This window comes from Carettochelys insculpta, chromosome 9 (genome assembly GCF_033958435.1).
Source record: "Carettochelys insculpta isolate YL-2023 chromosome 9, ASM3395843v1, whole genome shotgun sequence".
NCBI lineage: Eukaryota > Metazoa > Chordata > Testudines > Carettochelyidae > Carettochelys > Carettochelys insculpta.
Window position 1 is genome coordinate 39,263,418 of NC_134145.1, and position 25,551 is coordinate 39,288,968.

The 25,551-nt window shown below is 45.0% G+C and overlaps 1 protein-coding gene across 6 annotated transcripts in view; it reads right to left on the minus strand.

Annotated features, from left to right (window-relative positions):
* Positions 1-1,309: 1,309 nt before the first annotated feature.
* The window catches only part of DPH5 (diphthamide biosynthesis 5), a 43,528-nt gene continuing 19,286 nt past the window's right edge, over positions 1,310-25,551 (minus strand). For 3 of the 6 annotated variants that reach the window (XM_075003124.1, XM_075003129.1, XM_075003128.1), the window contains 5 exons: positions 10,671-10,791; positions 5,509-5,574; positions 4,005-4,044; positions 2,944-3,062; positions 1,310-1,561 (listed from right to left, as the gene is read on the minus strand). In XM_075003124.1, the coding sequence (XP_074859225.1) occupies positions 1,338-1,561; positions 2,944-3,062; positions 4,005-4,044; positions 5,509-5,574; positions 10,671-10,791 (570 nt within the window). In that variant the 3' untranslated portion in view covers positions 1,310-1,337. The remainder of the gene's footprint in view (positions 1,562-2,943; positions 3,063-4,004; positions 4,045-5,508; positions 5,575-10,670; positions 10,792-25,551) is intronic. The other 3 variants (XM_075003125.1, XM_075003127.1, XM_075003126.1) reach the window with 3 other exon arrangements.

Genomic DNA, 25,551 nt, shown 5'->3' on the forward strand with positions numbered 1-25,551 from the left:
AAAAATTGCCAAAACCATTCCTAGCAGCAGCACAGTACTGTTTGCTTTTGCAGTCATTGTACAAACACATGAAGTACTCATAGTGGTGTGCATAAATTTAATAACATTAGAACATTTCAAACAAATGTCTAAGTGCAGATTCTAAATAAAACTGGGAGACTGTATACTGCAACTTGGTTTGGAAGTGCTAAAGTTAAGCCATTATGACTTGCCCCAAGTGCAATATTAGAAATTTGTAATGTACTTTTTTCTACTTGAATGATCCATGTAAAACATTTCATGTGATGTATCTGAAAAAGATTTGGGATCAAATTTCCTTTCAATAAAACTTGGTTTTAAAAAGCCCTGAATGTGTCATCCTCTGATGTGACTGGCTGACAAGAATCTTGAAAGTCCATGGTTAGAACTGGCTGTCAAAGAACTTCAATATAATATCAAGTTGTAATCTACTGGATAGAAATTCCCCTTAAGCTTTCATACAACAGTTCAGAACATATAGGTCAGTTTTAGTGTCACATAACAGCTGTTAAGTACATAACTGATTTTTATGTCCACTGACATAGCCAAACCTTCCAACATGTGGTCTGCAACCCCTCGCAGTGACAGGTCACATGGCCTCTTCCCTTCCTTCCCACTTTTAGGTGATTAGTGGATTCCATGGCCTGCACTGTTCTCATCTCTATTCCCTTTTCTAAGATAGAGCAGGGTTTGTGGACAGGCTTGGCCATTTCCTATAACCTGCTCTTAATTTCTTTCTGCAGTTCATTGCACACCACAGGCCAAATTAATTGCATCTCTCAGACTGCTATGGTCACAGAACATTAAACAGCTATTTGGACTGCCCTGGCCCAGGTGATTCCTTGGGTGGCATACTAGGATGGGAGGTGAGCACTGATACACTTTCTTTGTCCTTTGCAGACTGAGTTCCAGGTATGCCTCATGTTAATGGAAGAGTGCAAGTAAAGTAGAATACACAGAGCTGGCAAGCTATATTTTTCCCTCACGCTTATTCTGTTCACATTGCTCAGGTTCATCTGAACTTCCCTCTGTACTGTCAAGCTGTAAGCCATTCCTCCTCTCAAAGGTCCATCTTCTAATATTCATGATGCCCCTGGGAAAAGGAAGCTTTTCATCACAATGAGCGCCAACAAGTGAAACCTTCCTGATACAGCAGGACACTTTGTAGAAGAAAACATGGAACTGCAAGCAGAGTATGAACTTCTGAGAGGGAATGTTCATGCTATTAATATTGTAGGTGAACTTGCACTCTACCTCTGTTTGTATGTTTAAAGTAAGGATGGGATAACAGTTAAAACTGCCACAAAAAGTATCTTTATTCAAGTGTTCCTTTGACATTCATAGTCTTGAAAGCTAGATTCATCCACAGCAAAGAGCTTAAGCATATCTATTTCCAGAGGATGCATATTGCCAGCTATGATCATGGAATGTAGTGGGCCACCAAGTTCTACTGTTGACATCTGTTGTAAGGTGCCTGAAACAATTTTCTGATCCATGGCACCCACCCTTGCTAGGCCAACACAGAGTGCGTTCTCTGTAATTTCTACAAAACAAAAAAGCAATGTCAGGAGATAATTCATCTTTAATGTTCTAGAGAGCAAATTTAATCTCCTTACTGAGATTAATCTCCGTGCTTCACTGAAAGTAATTAATGTGTTTTACATTTACCAAAAACATTCAGTCTCACTTTGCAACTAACCTAGTTTTTTCAAAGTGAGAGGGAAGTCTGTTCCTTAAGGAGCTGTATTACTGTAAACTACATGTTTACTGTAGTTAGAATGGAATATGGCAAATATAAGAATGCTTGCAAAAGAGGGGAGCTTGTTCCCTTCTCCAAGTGAGTCCTCCTTCAGTCAGTGCCAATAGCAGGAAACTGGTGTAGGTGAGACGACTACCTTATCTCACACTACTTCCACACCCACGTGGAGAGAAGTAAACTACTAAAGGCAGGGAATTTGTTCTAAAACATGTATTTTGTAAATAATTTTTAATAAATACAGCAGCAAATTAAGGTGGTGTTTATTTTAGTTCTGTTCTCTAACACTGGAAATGTAGAGTATCTACATATTATATAAACTTGGTAGAACTTTTTTTTTTAAAACTGGCATACCATTTAATAGTAGTTTAAGGATTTCCTCCAGTTTTTACACATCCACAGAATTATGGGATTAGATATTGAGTAGATGCTCCCCACAATAGACATTTTAAATTGATCAACAGTTGATACTGAAACTTCTAAAGCTTTAGCTTTTGACTTTTGACTGTCAACATCAAAATATCCAAAGCAAGTACTTTTAAATTAAAGCAGCATTTTTGTCTATAAATTGACAACGTACGTGTCACTTACATGTGTATGATGAAATACAGATTATCAACAAGTCTAATTCTTTCAAGCCTGCCTGTGCCAATGGGATTCATCTGAATTTACATAGGGGTAAATAAGAATTTGCTCAGTAACTAGTGACTTTTCTATAGTATGAAAATCTGATGGTAATTGAAGTGTTCAAAGTAGTTAAAGGGAACCTGCAACCTTGAAACAGTCTAACAGTTCCAAAAACCTGAGTAAATAAACCCTCTATTCTGATCCCTTCAAATAGTTTCCCCTTGTTTAATCTGACTGACCAAACGGAAAGTATAATGGCAACGCAGGTTTTCAAACTGTGGTAACTGTAGCAGTTTAACCAAAGTAGAGGCTGCCAGGAACCCCAACTCACATTTAGAGTGCTCACTGCCTGAAGGACAGCATGAGTTTTGCTAAACCCATCTTGTGATCAGTTGACTAGGGTTGAAGGTAGCCCAGTTCCACTTCAGGTCAAAGGCAGCTCTGATGAATAGGAGCTGTGCCGTACCAGAGACTCCTCAGTAAAGGTACAGAAAGAGGATGCCAGTCACACTAGACCTTGGAAACAAATACTAAATATGTACCTGGTTCTTCTCCTTGAAGCCTTCTATTTTGAACAATGGCAAGAAGCTGTTCTGCAGCTTGGTTCACACTCATGTACCGTGGCAACTCATAAATCTTCCTTCCTCTAGTGGGAAAAAACCTAAGTAATAATTGCCTTGGCAAATAGTATTGAACCACAAAATAGTAGGGTACTGGAATGAGAGCATCACATTATCTCTATTACAGATTTTAACCCATATGGCTAAAGCAGTCCATAGGCTTTGAGGTGGGCTGAAAGGGAGAAGGGGAGGAACATTATAGGGTGAGTTCAAGCTAAATTGCAGTTTCCGGGTACTCTGCACACTTGTAAAGCATCAGGGCATGAGCTCACTGATAGTTTGAGTCAAATGAGACTGCTGGAAATTACGGTGTCTGTACCTATTTGAGTTTTGTTTTTCTACAGTAATACATTTTCCCAACAGTCATCAATGAGGCAGATAATTACATAGGCATATATCCAGTTATTCTCAAAACAGTTTTCACCTAGTTTGTCAATGCTGGATACATCAAGCAAAGTATGAATCAGTTTAGATCAAAAGTTACTACATATGTTGAAGCAACAATTTATAGATAAAATGATTATAAAGAAATGGTTAATAAATGATAAACTTCTGAGACAGCTCAATGAATTTAAACTAACAGTATTAAAAAGGGTTTGGTGTTAAGAGAATGGAATGTCATTACTCCAGATGCAGGTTCTAGCCAGTGCACTGAAATAATTCAGAGCACCATCTTGCTTTCAGCCATTCATCTGCTTTGAGCATTGAGACTATACTGTGTAAGAGTGAATAATTTTTAAAACTTTGTGTAAGCTAGTGAAGAACACAGTACTGAAAATCAGCATGCAATTACTGCAAACAAAGGGCTCAATCCCAGTGGAAATTAATGGCAAAACTATTTATTACTATGAATGCAGGACCCTGTGTAAGTGTTTTATTTCATTAAGAAAGAACGTGTAAGAAACTGGTGAGTGCAGAATTACTGACTATGTAGGATCTTCAACCACTTCTCATTCAAACATGCTGACAGTGTATTTACTCACTTCATCAGGTTTTCCAGAGATTGCTCCTTTACTTTGATATCTGCAGGATAAAAGTTTTATTTATTAGGCAAGACTTCATCTGAGGTACTGTAATATTCTCACAACTGTCTGTCTAAATAAATGAGAGCTTAGTCATTTGAATTATCAGGCTTTTTTCCCGCTTTACATATACCAATATTTTAGCTACTGTGAGAACTATAACTGTGGATTGCTTGCAAAGTAGTATCAGCCATATATTAGTTATGAAGAAAACTTGTTCTTAACCATTTTCCTTTTATAAATAAATCTTTACCTGGGATTGCATCACTTCTAGGATTCTAGAGCAAATAAGAACAATTTAAAACATCCTTTAAACTAGTGCTATGGTGTTTAATTTAAAACGTAGTGCCTAAATACTATAATGATGGGCTTATCTGTCATATGACTGAAAAATTTCACTGCCACTGTTGTGAAACATTTAAAGCTTCTGAAAGACAGATGTATTGCGCCTTTCATTCATAGATTCTAGGTTCTGTTGTATGACGGTGGTCAGAAGGTAAAGCAGCATAACTGAATGACAGTACTCACTTAAACCACCACACAGAAACCTAATTCATTAGCAGTTCTGTCTCGCTTCAATTTCAGGATTTGTATATTTAATATGGAGCAACTCCACAACTTTATGGAGGCTCAGGTGCCTGCACTCTCTCTTGCCAGGCACTCAAGTGGATATTACCCACAAAAGCTCATTACCTAATAAATAAAATTGTTGTCTTTAATGTGCTACAGACTGCTTGTTTTTTGTGAAGCTACAGACTAACCCAGCCCTTCTGAGGCACAAAACAGTAGAACATTTGTTTAGCTTGTATTTACTGTCACAGTTTTTAACTTGGTGTTCAAATTGGTGTATTACACACCTATAGAGACAGACATCACTTATTTTAAATCTACTCTATGTTAAAATACAAAAATTATACATTGAGGTGTGTTTTCAGTTTTAAAATAGCTGTTCAGAGTTTAGCATCAAGCTCTGCCAAGGAAATTCTGAGGAAAAGGTTTTTATGACCAGACCTGTACATAACCTGGCCTTTCAAAACAAAAACAACCAAAACCAAAGTTGCAGGAACTATTGCTACAATTTATAAGTTAAAGTTACAGTACTGCAAAATCAAAACTGGGTATTGTGAATAGCACTGTTACTCATTTGTGAAGTATTCTTTAATATAATTTGACTAAACAATCAACTAAATGAGACCATAATCAAGTGGGCACTTAATTTGAAATTACCAAGTTACAAACATGGACTTAAAATTAAAGTCCTATACCTGTCATGAATCTCTTCCCTTCCCCAAATGTTGTGGTTTTGCAATTTTTACACAATTGTCTTCTCTCATGCTGTTAAAAAATCAACACTGAAATGGGGAATAGTGCAACTGATCAAGTGCTAACAGATGCAGAGTAAGTGAACAAAAAAGCCTCCCTCCTACTTCCTTCTTTCAGTTTAATTTGTAATAATAGGATTTACACTTGTCAAACTTTTTCACTTGTTTCTTTCTTTGGCAACTTTTTAAACATCTGACTGTGACCGCATCTGAAAAACAAGTTTATGTGCATCAGGAAAGTCAGCCAAATGTGCAATGATACTTGTACATTTAAAATTGTTTCCAGACTAAGGACCTTCCGGCCCCCAAAGAGACAGCATGTTTTTACTTTAACTATTAATTTGTTAAGCATGAACAGCTCCCTCCTCAACCTTAAAAACAGATGGAAATGATCTAATTCTTGAACTGGTAACAAACCAAGGACTTAACACTCTCAGTCTTAAGCACGTGTGTAATTACATGCACATGCTCATGCAAGCCAATGGGATATTTGCCATGCTGTTATACACAGGCTCATGTGTTTCCAGCATCGGGGTTTAAGATTTGGATTACAGGATGGGGTAAATTTAAAATATCAGAAAACAACGGACATGCCTGAGGATACTGCTAATTTCAAATCAGTCATCTGTTTTACATTCTTGTGGTTTTTTGCAAATAATGTAACCTTGTCACATTGTAAAGTTCTTCAAACTAATGAATATTCGAGTGCTTGCTCATGTCTATTCCACCTAGGTGTGCGCAGACAGTGTGCTCATGTCATCATAAGTTTTTCCCCCTAGCAATACCCATTGAGCCAGCAGGGCACCCCTGGAGTGGCACTGGCATATGAGCTCACATATACTCCCTGCCAGCTCCATGCCTGCCCAGTTCCTTCTTACGGCCTGTGGCCCTTGGAACAACTCTTGTTCTCCAGATGTTGTGTATATAGCTCTCATCTCAGTTCTTTAGTTGTTAAGTGCCTGATATATACCAGTTAAGTAACAGTAGTACTTAGATAAGGACCAGAAGGTCCCTGTGCCACCCACTCAGTGGGGCATGCCTGGCCCCCAGGGGTTCAAGCCCTGCAGGACTTGCCAGAGCCCAACGGCCTGCAGCGATCCTCCCAGGGCTTGTCTTAAGTGCCTGGGTGAGGCTTATTTGTCGGAGTCTTTCAGGATCTGCGGGTCCTTCAAGCCACAGATGAAGCGCAAGTGGGAGTGGCACCTTAAGATTCTTCTTATGATGTCTGCCCTGCATCCGGCCTTGGAATCAAATCCAGCACTGCTGACACAGAGTGCACCGGCCTGGATGTGGGAAGCATCAGGTCCTTCCCATGCCTCCCTGGTACTGCGCAGGCCCCAGCACTGCTCTCAATCCCTGGTGCTGCAGAAGAGACAGCCTAGTAGGGGCCAAGTGTGGGCCCTCCATGCGCCCTCAGGTGGGTCATGTGACACCATCAGGCACCAAGCCTGGACCCAGTCAGCCAGGTGAAAGCTGAAGTCCAGGTGGGGTGTCCAGCCCAGCAGGGAGTCTCCCAGGGCCATCCACTCCCGAGACCTTTCAGGTGGCCAGGGACCTTATTATTCGGTCTGCCCCTGCCTTCCCTGCCAACACTAGCCTCAGGAAAAGACCATGGCCAAAGGTGGCACCGGTCTAGTTGTAGGATGGTGCATACCTCGGCGCTGGCTCTGAGAAAGCATTGTGCCGTCATCTGGAGTTTGGCTCCTCAGCACCAACAGCCCTGCTGCTGCCTGCAACTTTGGCGGCACCGGTGTCACTCGGAGCACCAACACCAACCACGGTTTCGACAACAGCCTTGGCAAGGGGGGGGGGCAGCCTTTATCCTGGCCCCCACTCCCACTGGCCCTGGACTAAATGCTCAGGGGCTTGTCCGGTGCCGAGGGAGGACTTGGCCAACCTGAGTCCCAGTGGAGTAATGCCTCCTCCAGCCCCCTGTTGGCATCGCGGGGAAACCGGAGTCGATGGCTCAGCACATGCTGGTTGCAGCATTCAGCCTCCACCTCCACTCCACCATGATCTGCATCTGAGTACTCCTCAGATTCTAAGGCAGAGTCTACCTGACCCCATTGATCTAGGTCAGGATCCTGACACCAATCCTGCTCCCAGCACCGCAGCCCTTCGGCAGGCTGTCATCAGTGGCCTTTGCCTGACCTGACATCAGGGCTCCAACAGTCTTGGCTCCCGCAGGCCCTGGGCCCTTCCCAGTGGCCTTTCTGGAACCCCTGAGCCTACCACCAGAGCCAGGGCATGGGACCCTCCAGGTCAGGCTCTGCCGCCATCTCGAGGTCCAGGACACTGGTATAGGCAAGCCCCTTCACCTATGTCAGGCCTCACTTCTCTTGGACAAGCCTTCTCCTCACCTTTTGGAGACTGAGGGCCAGGCAGCCTTGACTCTGGCAGGCCCTTCACCGTCAGCCTCTCGAGCCCCATCGCAGACCGAGGCCCTGGAGGAACTGGGTCAGAAAAGGTCTTTGTCCTCTTCCCCTGAGGCCCTGGGTGATACCCTCCTCTCAGTGTCCTCAATGGACTCCAGAGCGCACCAAGACCTCCTCGGGCAGTTAGCACAGAACCTTGGGTGGAAGACAGAAGTGGCTGCCAGGTGGACCGTGTTGGAGGAAGGGGACAACCCTTGAACCCTTAGGTCTAAAAGGTAATCTAAAACCAAGGGGACTGGGGCAGCCATAGCTATGCAGCTGTCAACCACGATTGATGAGAATCAGCGATGCCCTGAACTCCTGCAGTTTTGCATCACCAACCAGCAAGTCCTGCTCTCACACTATGCGTTTAATACATGGGTTGTGATGGACAAATTCGTGGACCAGCTACCTGGGGAGGCGAAGCCCGAGTTCAGGGCTCTGGCAGAGAAGGGCAGGGCCATTGCAAGGGTGGTGCTACAGGCAACCCTCAACTCAACTAATGCGACTGCTAAGACCATGGCCACGGGGCTAGTCACGCAAAGCAGTACTGGCTGCAGAGGTCAGGAGGTTCAGGGGTGCCCCCCAAGCCACAAACTACAATCAGACCTTTCTTTTGAGAGACAGCAGGACTTGCTGGTTGGCGACGCAAAACTGCGGGAGTTCAGGGCATCGCTGATTCTCATCTCGGCCGTGTGGCCCAGGCAGCACTGGTTCTCCACTATCCTGAGCCTGTCCTGTGACAGATCAATAGTGCTCCTGCTAGTCTCAACCTGATTACTCAGGACTTCGGCAGGCTCCACCATACGGACCTGTGGTCCCTGAATCTGATGGTATGAATGCTCCGTGATTGACAGCTGCATAGCTCCAATGTTCACCCTGGGTTCAGGAGGAGCTGGTAGGGAGCAAGAAGCCCTCTACCAGGTCCACCTATTTAGCCAAGTGGAAACATTTCCACACCTGGTCTACCGCAAGGAGGGTGATCCCCTATGGCTGCCCCAGTCCCCTTGGTTTTAGATTACCTTTTAGACCTAAGGGTTCAAGGGCTGTCCCCTTCCTCCAACAAGGTCCACCTGGCAGCCATTGCCACCTTCCACCCAAGAGTAGGGAGGCAAGACCCTCTTTGCAGATCTGTTGGTTAACAGGTTTCTGAAGGGTCTGGATAGGCTTTAACTGCATGTGTGTCAGCGTGTCCTACTGTGGGATCTTAACCTGGTGCTGTCTAAGCTCATAGGTCCATCTTCTGAACCACTGGCAACATGTTCTCTGCCTCACCTGTCCTAGACGTTCTCCCTGTTGGTGGCCATTATCTCGGCCAGGCAGGTTGCTAAGCTTTGGGCCCTCGCTGCAGATCCCCCTTATGCTGTTTTCTTTAAGGACAAAGTCAGACTGCGCACCCACCCTGTTTTTTTGCCCAAGTGTCTCTCGAACTTCCATGTGTCCCAGAACATTTTCTTGCTAGTCTTTTACCCAAAGCCTCATGCGTCAGGTCAGACACAGGCTCTTCATATCTTAGACATGAGAATGGCCTTGTCCTTTTATTTAGAGAGGATTACACCCTTTTGTAAGTCCCCCCCAGCTCTCTGTAGCCATTGCAGAGCAGATGAAGGGTCAGCCTGTATCAGCCCAGAGACTTTCTTCCTGAGTTACGTCCTGTATTAAAAAGTGTTATGGTTTGCAAGGGATTCAACCCCTCCACTCATGGCCCACTCTATGAGAGCGCAGGTGTCTTCACCAGCCTTGGCAGCTCAGGTCCCGATTTTGGACATCTGTAGGGCTGCCACCTGATCCTCTGTGCATATCTTTGCCAACCACTATGCACTGACCCATCAGACGAGGGAGGATGCCACTCTGGGTCGGACAGTCCTCTGCTCAGTGGAAGGATAGAACTCTGATCCCACCTCCAGGGATGTCTGCTTTGGAATCACGTACATGGAATGGATATAAGCAAGCACTTGAAGAAGAAAGAACAGTTACTTAACATTGTAACTATTGTTCTTTGAGATGTGTTGCTCGTGTCCATTCCCAAACCTGCCTGCCTCCCTTTCACCAGGGTACTCTGGTAAGAAGGAACTGGAGAGACATTGAGCTGGCAGGTGTATATATAGGCTGATATGCCGTCGACGCTCCAGGGAGTGCCCTGCCAATGCTCAACAGGTACTGCTAGGAGAAAAAACTGCCAACAGTGCATGCACACACATACATGGAATGGACATGAGCAACATATCTTGAAGAACAACAGCTGCAATGCTAAATAACTGTTCTTTCTGATCAATTACACTACAAATTTGGCTAATAGGACATGCTTCTTCCAAGATTAAGTCTATAAAGGTCTAAACAATTAAGCAGTAAGAAATTACTTAATAATTACTGCACTTTCACGTGGATCCTGAACAGGCAATATTTGTCCTTAAACTCAAGCTGCATTTTACTTAAGGCTGTTGAAGCTCAGGAATTTTTTTTTTTTATTGCTTGACTCCTTTTTAGAAATTGCAGACAATCATGAAATAAGATATGACCATTAATGCTATTCTAAATTCACATAAGCAATACATAAAGGATGCAATTTCTGGTATACCGGAAGTCCTCAGACTCATGATACAATTGGTTCCTGAAAATGGTATTGTAAATCAAAATGATGGAGCTGTAATTCACTCAATCACAGGACAAGTGTCAAAGTTGAAACCAACATGATAAATTCAATCAGTGCAAATTCAGGAATGTAGTGATGTTTGTCTTGAGGCAAACAAAGGTGAAGATCACCTGTATTGTCTTCAAACAATTTTCATGGCAATACATTAACAATTTTTTCTTAATTTATACATTTATCCCTATTGCCTCTGAATGTTGTATAAGAAAGCAACTACAGCACACAGACAGCTCTCCCTTACCAAGTAAGCACAGTGTGTGCATTCCATTCTGCTTGTTCTTCTGAATCTTATCAAAAAAGCTCTCTGGTTTCCATGCATCTGTCCAGAAAACTATAGAAACTGTTTCTCCGAAGTTGTACAACTAAAAAACAAACCCCCACACAAGCAAAGACATTATTTAAATGTGAATTATAAGGAAATTCTATATATTAAAATATTAGGAAATTAAAAGCTAGAAAATCTTGACTGTGTCTAAGGAGAGAACATCAGATTGGAGCAGATTATAGGCCGTTATGTAAACGGGTATTTTCTAAATATTTTTACTGCAGACACAGGAAATAAATAAATACCTCTCTTTAAAAAGGCACCCTGTCTCTGCCTGCTGCACTGCAACTCCATGGAATGGTCTAAATGCATTACCGAGACTTTGTTTCTTCTATTTATCTAAGTCTCAAACAAAATTTCCCTCTCTACTATGGAATAGGAAGTTTACCACTGTTCTGTCGTTTTCCAGGCAGCAATGCATGTTCAAAAATGAGCAAATAAGGCTGCCTCTTAAGGCTTGTATCCAGTTCTCCCTTAACTTTCAATATGCCTCCTACACTCAAAAGGACCCATATGTTTTCCTTATTCAGACAAAACTCCCCAGTTAAGACAAGGTGGACTGGGCTCTTTTGAGAGACTAAAGGAAAACTGTAGGTATCAAGTAAGCAGATTTCCTAAAGCTATATGGAAGCAGCATCAGCAATGCTTCTGGCAACTCTTGGTATCAATTATTCTTGTAGTATACGCATTAAAACAGAGAATGCGTGTGCTTTTTGAGAAGAGGCTGTTTCTCTACAAAAATAAAAAAAAAATAGAATCTTAGGCTGTGTCTACACTAGCACCCCCCTTTCAAAAGGGGATGCTAATGAGACACTTCAGGATATGCTAATGAGGTGCTGCAATGAATATGCAGCACCTCATTAGCATAATGGTGGCCGCTGCACTTTGAAAGTGCCGCTTTTGCTCATGCATGGCTCATCTACATGGGGTCCTTTTCAAAAGGACCCCACACATTTCAAAATCCCCTTATTCCTATAACCAAGTAGGAATAAGGGGATTTTGCAATGTAAAGGACCCCATGTAGACAAGCCACGCGCAATTGAAAGCAGCACTTTTGAAGTGCCATGGCTGCGATTATGCTAATGAGGTGCTGCATATTCATTGCAGTGCCTCATTAGCATCCCCCTTTTGAAAGGAGGGTACTAGTGCAGACCTAGCCTTAAAGAGACAACTAATACCATGAGAATTAGAGGACAGGAGCTACAGATACATTTTGTACGTGAGCACATACTCAACTGTAGATAGAGAGGCAACCACATTCATTTGTCCCTCAGGCCACTGGCTGTCTTCTCACAGTAATGGAGAAGGTGGGCCAGGGAAAATATTTGATATAGTTCTGCAGATCAATTCCAGAGGCCATGCCATTGTAAGGGGCAACATATTTAATTAAAGGCAAAATTTGAGCTGCAAATCTATTACTAGTAGTGATGCATACAAATGGAATAATTTGGCTTTAAGATCCCAGGCGGAGTTGCAGAGCTGGGAGTTGGAAAACACATTTCTACATCTATACTCAGTTAACTTGATCTGCACAACAGCAGATGCACTAAAACACCGACTCTGTTTACTATGTTCTTGAAAGACACACATCCTCAAGACCCTGGCTTAGCCGTGCTGCGGTCAGCACAGGCCTAGGGTAACAGAGCTGGTTTTGCAACCCCCAGATAGGTGGTGTGGTGGGTCCTGGCTTCAGCCCAACTGTAAGAATATCCTGGGCCCTACCACCCACTGCTCCCCTTACTTTAAATCCTACACCAAAACAAAGGACGAAGTGCAGTCCCCCTTGTCTGCAACAAGCAGAAAAGACCTCTTTGGATCTGAGGCTTGGAAGAGCATCTCAGTTCCTCAGCTATTTCTTCTCTGCCACCCCTTGCCTGGCTCGTAAGTTCCAGACAGTAGACAAAAACCAATTAAATAGATTGAAATGGGGGTGATGGCAGTGGAGGAATAGTTTTTGAAGCCTGGTCAGAAGGAGGAGTTCCCACCTGCTTTACCACAGAAGGGGAAGCTGCACTAAGTCCTCTGCTCTCCTCTCTTTAAATGTTACACAGAAAGCATGAGGGTGATTCTGTGCCTTGAGGGGATTTCCCAGTGGCCATTTCAGCCCTGGCACAGCACCTCTGCGCTGCCAGAGCAGCACAAACTGGCCAGAGGGCACTGGAGAATCACGTCTGCTATTTGTGCTGCTTCCAAGCAGAAACAAGTTAGTGTTCCACGGAACTGGTGCCCAAGTGCTACCCATTCATGCTGACAGGAGGACAGTACGTCCAATGATTCTTGGCATATTACACAAACTATTTCCTCATTTAAAGAGGCATGAGCCCATCTCTTACATTTCATAACCATGAGGGTCTGCTAGTAAATCTAAAAAAAAGTCACACCTAAAAATTACATCAAGATCTTATCCTTAACTTTTCAAAGCCCACACTGTAGGAACTCCACCCGCCCCCAAGTATTTTCCAGTTGGCTGGACCCCATTTTGTACAAAAATATGTCCAGAGGCTATTGAAACAAGGGCATTGAGTTTAACTCCGTGATCCATCCCTGTCCACACCATTTCGCCTCCCCCCCCACCCCTTACTTAGAGTATGCGCTCTGGAAACAGACTAGCCTTTGATATTAAACTTTAATTAGTGATCCACTAACTACGTATTTATAGCCCACATTTTTACATAAATGGAGTAAAGTTCAGTTTCGCAGTGCAATTCTATTTGCTGAAATGCCTCTTATAGTTATAAGACACACAGGTAGAACCTGAGCTACCAAAGTTAACAGGATCGGCACTACTGGGGACATTCTACCTCCAGATAGACATATCTTGTCACCAGGCTTATGTGCAAGATAAGCCTTGGAAATAAGCAAAATCCAGACATCTTGGCTAGCCCATCTGTCAGTGAGACCAATTATCTCTAATAATCTGCACTGTCTTCCCAATATGATTAGCATCGCTGAAGAGCCATTCCAGACAAACTAGCAGCATCCTCTAGTCATTGGTGCAGCAACACATGGTCACCCAGGGGCCTACCATGAATGGACTTGCTTACTGGCTGATGTTTGAAACCATCAGATCACGGCCACAGATCATTCACTGTCTGGAGGAGAGTGGTCTCCCCTCCAAAGGGAAGCCTGAACATAAATACCTATCTGTGGTGCCACTCACATGGAAAAGAAAAGCCCTCCTCTTCACCACACATCAAAGGAAAGGGTGGTTAAGAGACTGGAGGATAACTAGGTGATTATGTCTGCAATACCAACAACTGCCCCATTCTCAACTGGATAAAACCAACCAACTCACTTCACTTTATCACATGATAACAACATGGAGGCTAATCACTCCTTTGACCACTATTCCACTCTCCACAATGACTGCTGACCTAGGCTAGGTAATGAACTAGACACCTAGTGGTTAGAATGTCCCATGTCCTATTGTTGTCCTCGTAGCACTGATGCTGCTCAGTGAATGGTGGCAGAGATGGCTCCTTTGCTATGACAACATTAAATGCATACCTTATTTTGCAAACAGTTGGATACCCCTGTCACAACTGTGCTAGCTCAATCGACTTGTCTTTAATACACTAGCAGTAACAGGTCTTTCATGTAAAATGATATATGGATATCTTGGAAAAGAAAAGGCAAAAAAGGTAGTAAAATACTGTTAATGGAACGTAACTTGTGCATACTTCCAAGAGGGACTGATTGAAGGAGGTGGCAATTTTTCCACACCACACATTTAGCACAGCTTTCCAAACACTGCAAATATTTGAACTGTTTTCTACATTTACATACAGTAGGGTCTCAACATTTGCGAGGGTTCAGTGTTGTGAACCCCCATGAACGTTGAATTTAACGAATATGGGGAAACTGCAGCTGCCAGCACTCCCTGCCGTGGGCGCTCTCTGCCCAGAGTCCCGGTGAGACAGCGGCTACTGGCACTCCCCACCCAGGGCCCCAGCAAGGCTGTGGCAGCCAATAGCGCTCCCTGCCCTGAAGCCCCAGGCTCGTGAATAATTGAATTCATGAACTCGACCTTTGCAAATGTGGGAACTTTACTGTACTTAAAATGACAGGAAAGCACACAGCTTTTTGTACCAAAGACCAGGGAGCCTGCTGTTGTATAGCATTCAGCAACTGAGCTAAATAACTCCGCCATGAAGCCACTGAGAGCTCCATGCCAGTCCCAAGCCTGGATGAAGGAGGAGGGTTGGTCAGATGTATCTCGATGCGCCGACCATCCAACAACAATACAAATGAAATCTGATGCTAGTACAACCAAATGTTAAAAGATGCCGGCTCGGATGTCACCCGGATAAACAAGGTCCGCGATACCAATCAAGCGATCGGGGTTGGGTCGATAAGTTGGCTACCAAAAGAAAATTACACCTAACGCATATGCTATCCATTGGAACATGGACTGTCCGAACACTGCGGGCAACTGGAAAATTAGAGTTGCTTCGGAAGGAAATGGAGAGATATTGATGTGATACACTTGGACGAGCAGAGATGCGCTGAACGGGATCAGGAGAGATATGCGGTTGTGAAGTCATTTGGTCAGGAAACGAAACAAAGCATGAAGCAGGAGTTGGATTCCTTCTTAGCAAAACAGCTAGAAGAGCATTATTAGGATACAAACTGGTGAGTGCAAGAATGATGATCGCGCGATTTGAAGCAAAACCGTTCAACGTTTCAGTCATTCGGGTGTATTCACCCACGTCAGACAATACAGAGGAAGAGATTGAGCTATTTTATGAAGACTTGACAAAGACAGTGGAGGAGATACTGAAGAAAGATGTGTTGATTGGAGGAGATTGGAATGCGAAGAACAGATAATGAAGGTTGGGAGATAGTCACAGGAAGGTTTGGATATGGAAAAAGAAACGAATGAGGTGAGAAACTGTTAGAGTTTGCTACAGAGCATAAGATGGTGATTTGCAACACGAGAGTCCAACAAAAAGGACTGCAGGAAGAGGACATGGCAAACAAATGATGGGAAGTCCAAGAACATGATAGATATGATTTTGATAAGAAGAAGATGGATAACATTAGTACAGCAGTGCCGGACTTTCCAAGGAGCGGATATAGACTCAGGCCACAGTCTAGTGATCGCAAACATCAAGATAAAACTCAAAATTAAATGTAAAATGCAGTTTAAGAAAAGAACAGATGTGGCGACGCTATGTGAGGAAGAAACAGGGAATGCATACAGAACAGTGCTCGAACAGAAGATTAAGAATATCGCCACAGAGAAAGACCTAGATAAGAGTCGCAGGGATAGCTATCGCTATAGAAGAGGCAATTGAGCAGACTGTTCCAGCAGAAGAAAAGATCTATGAGAAGTGGATTACCCAGAAGACACTGAAGTTGGTTCAAGACAAAAATGCATTGAAGATCAGACGAGATGTTTCTGAGATGGCAGATAGGATGAAATGCAATGAGGTAAGGAAAGCAGCCAGAAAGGATAAGGAGAAATGGTTAGAGGAGCAATGTGAAGATAGAGAGGTATTACAGCGAATGTAAGACCAGGGAGGCGTATAAGACAATTAGGAATACTAATAGGAAATGGCAACCGAAGCAGATGGCAATCAAAGATGAGAACGAAGAAGTGCTAATGAGCAGGGAGAAGATTGTGCAGCGATGGACGAGATATTGCACTGATCTTTACAAAGCACAATTTGACCCAATTGTCTCAGAGAGAACTGACTGAAGAATTGAAAGAGATATCTCCCCCGAGCACCAAGAGCGAGATGGATATTTCAAAAGAGGAAGTAGAAAAAGCAGTGAAACAACTAAAGAACAACAAGAGCCCTGGAAATGATAAGATCACAGGAGAGATGATGAAATATGGCGGAGAAAGCATGATTCAGGAAATACACCGACTATGTAATATAGCATGGAAAGAAGAGAAGGCACCTAAGGAATGGACAAGATCTGTGCTAGTGATAATACCCAAGAAAGGAAGTAAACTGGAGTGCAAGAACTACAGAACGATTGCCCTAATGAGTCATCTAGGTAAGGTGCTGATGATGATACTGACTGAGAGATTAAGATCACGGATAGAAGAACATATAGCAGACAAGCAAACAGGGTTCAGAAAAGATAGAAGTACCACACAGCAGATATTGGCATTAAGACTGATAGCAGAGAAAGCTTGACGAAAGAACAAACACGTATATGCTTCCTTCATCAATTTTCAAAAGACATTTGACAGTATAGATCAGAAAGTGACTTGGGTGGTGTTGGAGTCAGATGGAGTGGATAGCAAATTAATACGGTTTTTGAAAGATATCAATGATAATGTGGAGGCAGCGGTGAGAACATGCAGGGAGTTGGTTTAAAACAAGCAGAGGTACGAGACAAGGAGATCCAATATTGCCAAGTATCTTCATCGCACATCTGGAGAGAGCGATGGACAAGATCAAGGAAGAAGTAGAAGAGATATCTGTGCATGGGAAAAGAATTAACAACTTGAGGTTCGTCGATGATATAGTTGTCATTGAGGACGATGAGGAGAAACTAGCGGAAACGGTGCAGGTGTTACATGAAGAAGGGAAGCGGTATGGACTGATTATGAACATCGATAAAACAAACACAATGGTATTTGGAGATAAGGAAATAGGAAGGAAGATCAGTGTGGATGGTATTGAACTAGAAAATGTAGAGAAGTTCACATATCTGGGGAGCAACATAACATAAGATCTAGACTGTAAGAAGGAAATAGCGACTAGAATAGCAAAAGCAAGAGAGTTTGAAGGCAATGGATAAAATCTGGAAAAGCAAAGCAATTAGCTTAAGAACAAAGCTGGGCATGTTGAAAACGTGTATTCAGCAGCATGTTATATGGATGTGAGACATGAGTGATAAAAGATTCGAAAAGAAGAATATTGGCATTCGAAAGGAGTTGTTATAGAAAGATTCTGAGAATAGGATGGATGCAGAAGGCCACCAATGAGGAATTATATAGGAAAATGCAGCCAAAAAAGAACCTGCTGCAGAAGGTTATAAAACGGAAGCTACAACTATTTGAGCATATTTGTAGAATGAACGAAAAATCAACACCCCAGTATTTGGCATCATGGATGGTTCGAATAGGAGAGGCAGATCCCACAGAGAATGGATAGATGATGTAGTAGATTGGTGTGGATCTAGTCTACAGAAACAAAGCCACTCTGCACTGGGTAGGGAAAGATGGAAGGAAATAGTGAGAGAGGCATCAGACACGAACAGGCACTGAGCCCACGGTTATTGATGATGAAGAACTGGGTTAAATACAAACTGTAAAGGCAGAATGAAGTATATGAGAGACAGTGATCTGAATTCTAATCTCAGTTACAGCAGCATAAACCCACCAAATACCTCAACCTTCAGCAGAGTTACTCTTTATTCATAGTGGTTTAAGTGAGATAAGATTCGAGCCTTCAGTGGTCCAGATCATTAAAAGTTCCTCTGAGTTTTGTGGCCAAACAGGCAAGGAACACAAAGCTGGAGAAGGAAGGGGGAGCAGGCGCTAAGTAGGAGAAAATGAACAAAGTTTTTCTTTCCCCTTAAACACAGAATACTGTAACAAACAACAGAGGAAAATGCAGTTTAATATTCCAGGGCACTGGTGAACCAGCTGCAGAGAAATGAAGGAAGAAATATTTCAACGTGCAGAGGTTTATTTATAACCTTCTTTTCCCAGAATTATTGCTGCATCAACTGCACTAGTGACACTGCATTTTGTCAAGTGTGTGCTGTCTCCTTTCCTAAAACTTCAAAACAGTTTCAGAAGCTGTTCAGAAAATGGGTTCACTCACAAGAACACTTCTGGAGGTGAATACAAAAGGATTCTTGTTGTTAAGTATTTTAGATCCAAACCAGCAGCTCTTACACACGTGCAGACTCCCAGTGTAACTGTAAAGGGAACTGGGGGCTGCCTTTAATCCTTTTGCTGTGTTGAGAATCGTCTTGCAGAGTAAAAAAAATATTATTATGGAATCTATCCCTGGGAGATGCGAGTGTCTTTAATGCACAATGATGTCAACAGGGCTACTCCTGGTCTCAATGATGTAAGTGGGAACAGGCCATTGGGCAGTAAGATCCACTCAGCACCTGCCATCACAGGCAAATCCTGCTGCTGAAGTGATTCTCTTTCCTTCATCTTTGGCAATAGGACTTAGGCTCCAATACTACACAATGATCATCCTTAAAGAAGGAATTTTTTGCCCTTGACATTCGATTCCCCAGGTATTCCTCACGCCACAAGAGGCACACTGTGCTAATATCTAATGACCGTAAGACTGAGAAGTTCAAGGGTAACCACTGTGGCTAACAGTTCTGTCAGCAGAGGTACTAAAAATAAAAACTAAAGCTGAAGCTGCTTAAAATTTTGGCCATTTACACAACTGAGCTAGAACCTGACAGTGGGGAGGAAAAGTCTCTGCATGCTACAGGGGAGCACTCCCTGCAGACGCCTCCCACCATCAGTCCCACTGCCCAGGAATTTCAGTTAATGGGAGCAGAGGGGGACAGTGCCTGCATGGAGCACTTCCCTGCAGCATGCAAAAGATCATGGAGCCCCCTGTGTCCCTTGGAGCTGCACCAGGCTGGCATCCAAATGCCCTGCTCCCTTCCACCCAGACCCTGCAACCCCACCCTCAGCCCACTCCTGCCCCTCCCACCCAAACCCCACCCCACCCCCACCCTCAGGCCACTCCTGCCCCCTCCCCCTGCACAAACCCCACCCCACCCACACCCTCAGCCCACTCCTGCCCCTCCCACCCAAACCCCACCCCACCGCCACCCTCAGCCCAATCCTGCCCCCCCACCCAAACTCCACCCCACCCTTAGCCCACTCCTGCACCCTTCCCCTGCACAAACCCCACCTCACCCCCACCCTTAGCCCACTCCTGCACCCTCCCCCCTGCACAAACCCTACCCCACCCCTACCCTCACCCCACTCTTGCCCCCTCCCCCTGCACAAACCCCGCTCCACCCCCACCTCATTCCTGCCCCCTCCCCCTGCACACACCTCGCTCCACCCCCACCTCATTCCTGCCCCCTCCCCCTGCACACACCTCGCCCCACCCCCAGCCCACTCCTGCCCCCTCCCTGCCCCACCCCCACCCTCAGCCCACTCCTGAACCCTTGCCCCTGCCCAAACCCCACCGCCCCCCACCCACCCTCAGCCCACTCCCTGGCAGCACCCTCCAGATCACTGAACCCCTATTTTGGACCCACCCCAGAGTCCTTGGGGGAGGGGGACAAAAATCTATTAGCTCCAAGCCTGAGCCTTGGCACCTCCACACTTCACCCTCCCCTGCCCCCCACCCCCGTGAAGCTGGAGCTTGAGGGGAATGAGGTGTCTTATTTCCTGCAGCTCAGCTGGGAACCACACTGGGTGGGTGTTCCCCACCCCGCTCACTTGGAGCCAGATTAGTGACTTTTTTTTTTTTTTGCTTCTCACTTGCGTGTGGCCCTTCACTGATTTTTCTGTGGATTTTCAGCTAATTAATGGTGACAATACTTGGACATGTTGCCAAAATCAACAGTATGTTAAACCGAGAGCAGTTTCTGCATGCTTTTCCTTCTCAGCGTATTTCAAGCCCCTCTCTCTTCGTTGGTTCTTTCCCTCCTTCTTCTGCTCTCTCCCCCACTACTCTCTGGCTTTTGTTCAGACAGACAACCTCTCTCCTCCTCTCTCCACTCTTTGCAGTCTTAATTTCTGTCCCTGTAACTTGTCCCCTGCCTCATAGATCAATGTTACAGCAGCTTTTCTAGTGCAGTGCTCTGGGGAGGGGAAAATTACAAGTTTCATTTCCCCAGCCGTTCACTTAACAGTGAAAAACATGCAAGAGACAGGCTAAAGTCTGTAGAAGGCAGCAGAGGATTCTTCCCTTCCTCCTCCTTGCAGGCTACACAGCGCTGAGACTTGGGGTTGAGGCCATCCCTCTTTCCCCAAGTAGCGGAGCAGGTGAAGAACTAAGAACAAGCACTCCCAATAGTGCTGGAAGTACAGCTCAGCCGCAGGGGGGAAAGGCTGCAGTGCTCCAACAGAAGCGCAACACGAGGGCTTCAGACTGCACCTTCTCCCCAGTCTCCCTGGCAGGATAATTCTAGCTACATCAGGCAGGCAAAACACAGCCCGAAAAACCGCTGGAACCGTCCTGCTGCCTAGCTCCGGCAGGCTCGCTGCCTTCCGCAGCCCTGCACGCTACTCAAAGTGGCCAGCTGAGGGTGCCATGTGGTCTCTGCATGCTGCGAACCTCACCCCACAGCCAAGGGGAGCTGTCTGAGCCATACTTGCAGCATAGGCAATGCACAAAGTGCTCTTCCCCCACCACCCCGGGGCATGCAGAGAGCACATAGCCCCCTTAGCCGGCTGGCATGCAAGGACACCACAGGCAAGGAGTTTGCCTGAGGGTCCCACTGTGTTGCTGGCTGGGACTCACCTAGGTAAACACCTCCTACCCAGACACCCCAGCCTCTCTGTCCCCCAACCCTCCGGCTCCCCCTCCTGCTCCTCTGTCCCATGACATCACCCAAACTCTGCACCCACACCCCTCCCTGACCCCGCACACCAATCCCCTGCCCCACATCACAACCCAAATCCCTGTCACTCATCCTGCACCCTTCTCCAGGTCAGAATCCTCCTGCCCCAGACCCTGTACCCCCTCCTGCCCCAGGTCACAACCCTCTCCTTCACATAAACTCCCTGCCAGAACCCACACTCCTCCTGCACCCCAATCCTCTCCCTCAAGCTCCCTGCTGCAGCCAACCTCCATCCCAGATCCCGCATGTCTTCATTTAACATCATGGTAGAGTGTGGCCTCTGACCACTTACCAAATGCTTTTGAGTGACTCCCATCAAAAATTATTGCCCACCCCTGTTCTACATGCACAAATACAGAACTGCAGGAACTTTGGAATGGTGCTTAGTGCCAACAATCATGATACCACATTAACAAGTGCCACTGAAACCATTCAAACCATTCACATTTATTCTCTGACTCCAGAGAGCAAAGCCCGGTGATATTAGGTTAAATGGCAATTCACCTCCACTTTTGTCTTTGGCACAACCTGACCAGTGCTTGTATCCTCCTTACAATGTACCTAACTGGCCCAGCTCTCAAAAAAGTTCCCGTCAACCATATCAGAAACTGTAAGAGCTATTTAGAAGTACAGCACTGAAAGACGTAGAACGCGATCCAATTGCAACAGCTGCTGTAACAGTTTGTGATATGCTTTTGTGAGAAACATGAAAAGCAACTGAATTTCACCGACACCCTGAACAGCAGCTACAGCTCTCTGAACAATCTATAAAGGTGTTTCCTGTTTTTCACTGGTAGAGTAAAGATGTGTTGTATCAAGATCAGAATAAAAGTACACACAAAAAAAACTGCTCTGCGGTCACCTATGTATAAGAGGAATCCCTGCCATACTTAAAAGTAAGAAAACGCTTAAAGAAAAAAACCCTGCTCCTAAAACAAATGAAAAAAAATTTGCCAGGAGACAAGTATGGAAATAAAGAAGTGGAGCATGTGAAGGAATGATGGGAGTAACAGCTACAATTTTTAATAAAGATCTGATGTTTTGTCAGCTTTGATCTCCATTATTTGTTTGCTCTTTCAAAGGACACTGAAGATTTAAACATTCAGGGGCTTATGGTCCTGTAAAACAACATAATCATAATTTTCCAGGCTGGTTTTCATAAGGATGGGAATATGGTGATTCATGAGCAAAGAGCCACTCCCAGGTGAAGAAGGAAAATGACTATTGCCAGAGTGTATAACCTCATCTTTCCTTCATGATAGCATTAGACAAAGAAAGTAAAGACAACTCTTAGTGACATGCATGCATAGTCTACAGCACAGGTGAGCAATAAGCTGGAGGTGGTTCAGCAGGGTTAGCCCCTGCAGGCTACTACTACTTAAACCCTTGTACTCCAAGTAGAGCACAGATCATCTACAAGTCTCCTCCACTTCACTCCATCTCAGGACAAAAGCTCCAGCTGACTCCAGGAGTACCCCAGTTCTTGCCCTTCAATCTCAGCAGATCTTCTCTGTGTTGTCTGAGGTCCTCCTCTTTTGTGTTTTCCTGTGGGTTCCGTTTGAGAGCTTGACGGACTGTGCTGCATGATGGTTTTCTGAGAGTGGCCGAATCATCTCCACTTTCTTCTCTTGATTTGAACGTTAAGTGGTTCTTGTTCTGCTCTGTTCCAAAGCTCCTCATTTGTGGCAAAGTCTTCTTTTTATATGGACGGTGTACCTCAGGCATTTGTTTATGAATTGCGATTTGTATGTATGGAGCTTGTGATTTGAAAACTTTTTAGTACGCCAGGTCTCACATCCATGGAAGAGCACGCTCTTCACATTTGTGTTGAAGATCCATAATTTCAGCAGACTGATGGTGCTTTATTTACCTGCCTGTTTGCAGGTACTACCAGGAGCTGCAAGCATCCATACCTGCAGACAGGCAGGTAAAGAAAGTGCCAGTGGCCTGCCATGCACTAAACCTTGGGGGACCGTCTCTAGTCCATGGATTACTTTTAGCCCAGCCCAGTCTACAGCATGGATTCTTTTTAAGGGCCAAGTACAGACTGCCTCTCACTAGTGGCATTAGAGCCCCTCCCTAGTCTACAAGGTGAGGCAAACTTTCAGAAATGCCACAGACTTTTAATACAGACATCTGCTCAGTCAAGGGTTGGATAGGGGAGAAACTGCAGGGCTCACTCTCCAAATGCCACAGAAAGCAACACCATCCCATGGTAACGAACAGCAGGAACCCATTACCAGCTCTTTCTGGTAGATGCAATCTGTGCACCACCATGAAGCAGATAGTGGAGGGAGCGAACCATGGTGCTAATCTACCCATTAAGAGCACCCATGTGACAACTGCCACCTGTATACCGCATATGCAGACTTTAACACCGCAAGTCTACTTCCTTCCTAAAATATAATCTTACCTCTCCTTTCAGCAACAGGCACGTGTTGCGAGCACTGCTCGTGGAGAGAATTATAACATTGCTAAGGTCACAGGTTGTATTCCCTATAGGCAGGCAAGAATGGCACAGCTGAACTCATGGTTAACTGCTAGAGCAGATTGGGCCCAGACACTTCTACTGCTATGGGAAAGTCTGCAGTGGAGCTAGAGGTATAGTTTCCAAGTCAGACAGACATGCCCACACAAGCTTTGATTGAGAATACAATAAACCCTTGAGTCCGGGGGTGTGGGGGGTGGGAAATGAGCTCCTGCAACCCCCACGTAACTCAAATTTTCATGCAAGTCAGGGGTGGGATGGGCACAGGAAGCAGGCTGCAGCCTGGTTCCCAGGTCCCCTGGGCTTTCAGGAGTTGGGAACCAAGGAACAGCCTGGTTCCCAACTCCCCTCAGCTTTCAGGATGCAGGAAACTGACCAGCCACGAACTGATCAGTTTCCCAGGGCAGCAGCCTTGGTCAGTTTCCTGGCTCCAGATAGTGGAGGGAAGCCCCAACCAGGGGCAGCCTGGCTCCCAACTCCCCTCCACTCCTTGGAGCGAGGAAACTGACCAGGACAGTTGTCCTGGTCAATTTCCCAGCTCCACAAGTGGAGGGGAGCCGGAAGCCAAGCTGCTGCTTGGTTCTCAGCTCCCAGACAATGGCAGGACCCGGAAAACTGAACAGCTCACCAGGACTGGTCAGTTTTCTGGCTGCTTCTCCCTGCCTTCCCCTACCTGCGCCTCTGTCAGGCTGACAGCAGTGCAGCTCGGGGAAGGCAGGGAGAAGGGGCTCTTAGCTTGCCTGGGGCTGACAGCTGCAGTGCAGCTTCAAGTTATGCGTAACTCACGTTAAAGCAAGTTATGTACAACTTGAAGCTGGGTATATCGAGGGTCTACTGTACACTAAAAAGAGCAGTGTAGCCACAGCTGTGGGGGTAGACAGTTGGGTTAGCCACCTTGAGCACATACCCAGGATTCCTGATGAGCTTGCATTTGGGTTAGCTGGACTGTTGCGCTGCCTGTGCAGCCACAGATACACTGCTATTTTTAGCATATTGACAGTCAAAGCTCTACCTGACTGGGAAACAACACCTACAGGCCCAGCATAAACATACCCTGTGTCACGAAAGCCTGCTCAAAGTAAAGCCTACATATCACTCGAACAGCTATGCTGTTGCAGGCAACCTCTATAATACGGCTCTTGAGTTTTTTTCTGGTCTAAGTCTAGAGGCATCATTATTTGTGTTAAAACAGGCCCTTCTTTTAGCTAGAAGAGACTGTGTCCATCTCTAGATGGAAGTGCCCTTAACATGCCCTTAAATCACCCATTTAAGTCCTGATCCTCTTACTATACTCTGCACTCACAGAGCCTTAGTGACTCTTCCCAGTGGCCTACATGTAAATCCAGTTGCAGGACTGAGGCCTGCAATGCCAAGTTCCTTGGGGGCACAGTTGGGATAGAGCTGAACCTGCCAATGCTCATCATTAAAAAGAGTAACAAGAGAAAGTTGCAGCTTGCTAATATACTTTCTAGCGACAAATATGTTAGTTTAGCATTTTTCCTGTACAAAAGGCAGAGAGTTTTCTGAACACCTCTGAAAGGTGCCCAGCAAACCTAGTTGTTTGCTGTGCACCAATTAGATCATCATGACTGCCTTAATTTTAAGAGACGCACAGAAACAAATGGCTCCAAAACTGTTTATAGTGGATAACAATTTATCTTGTGATGGAGTCAAGGAGTTTGTGTGAGTTTTCCCCACCAACAAGGATCCATTTTTCAGTTATACATAAAATGGAAATATTCTAGCTTCCATAGGAACTAGAACTATTGTCTTTCTCCCTTGAAA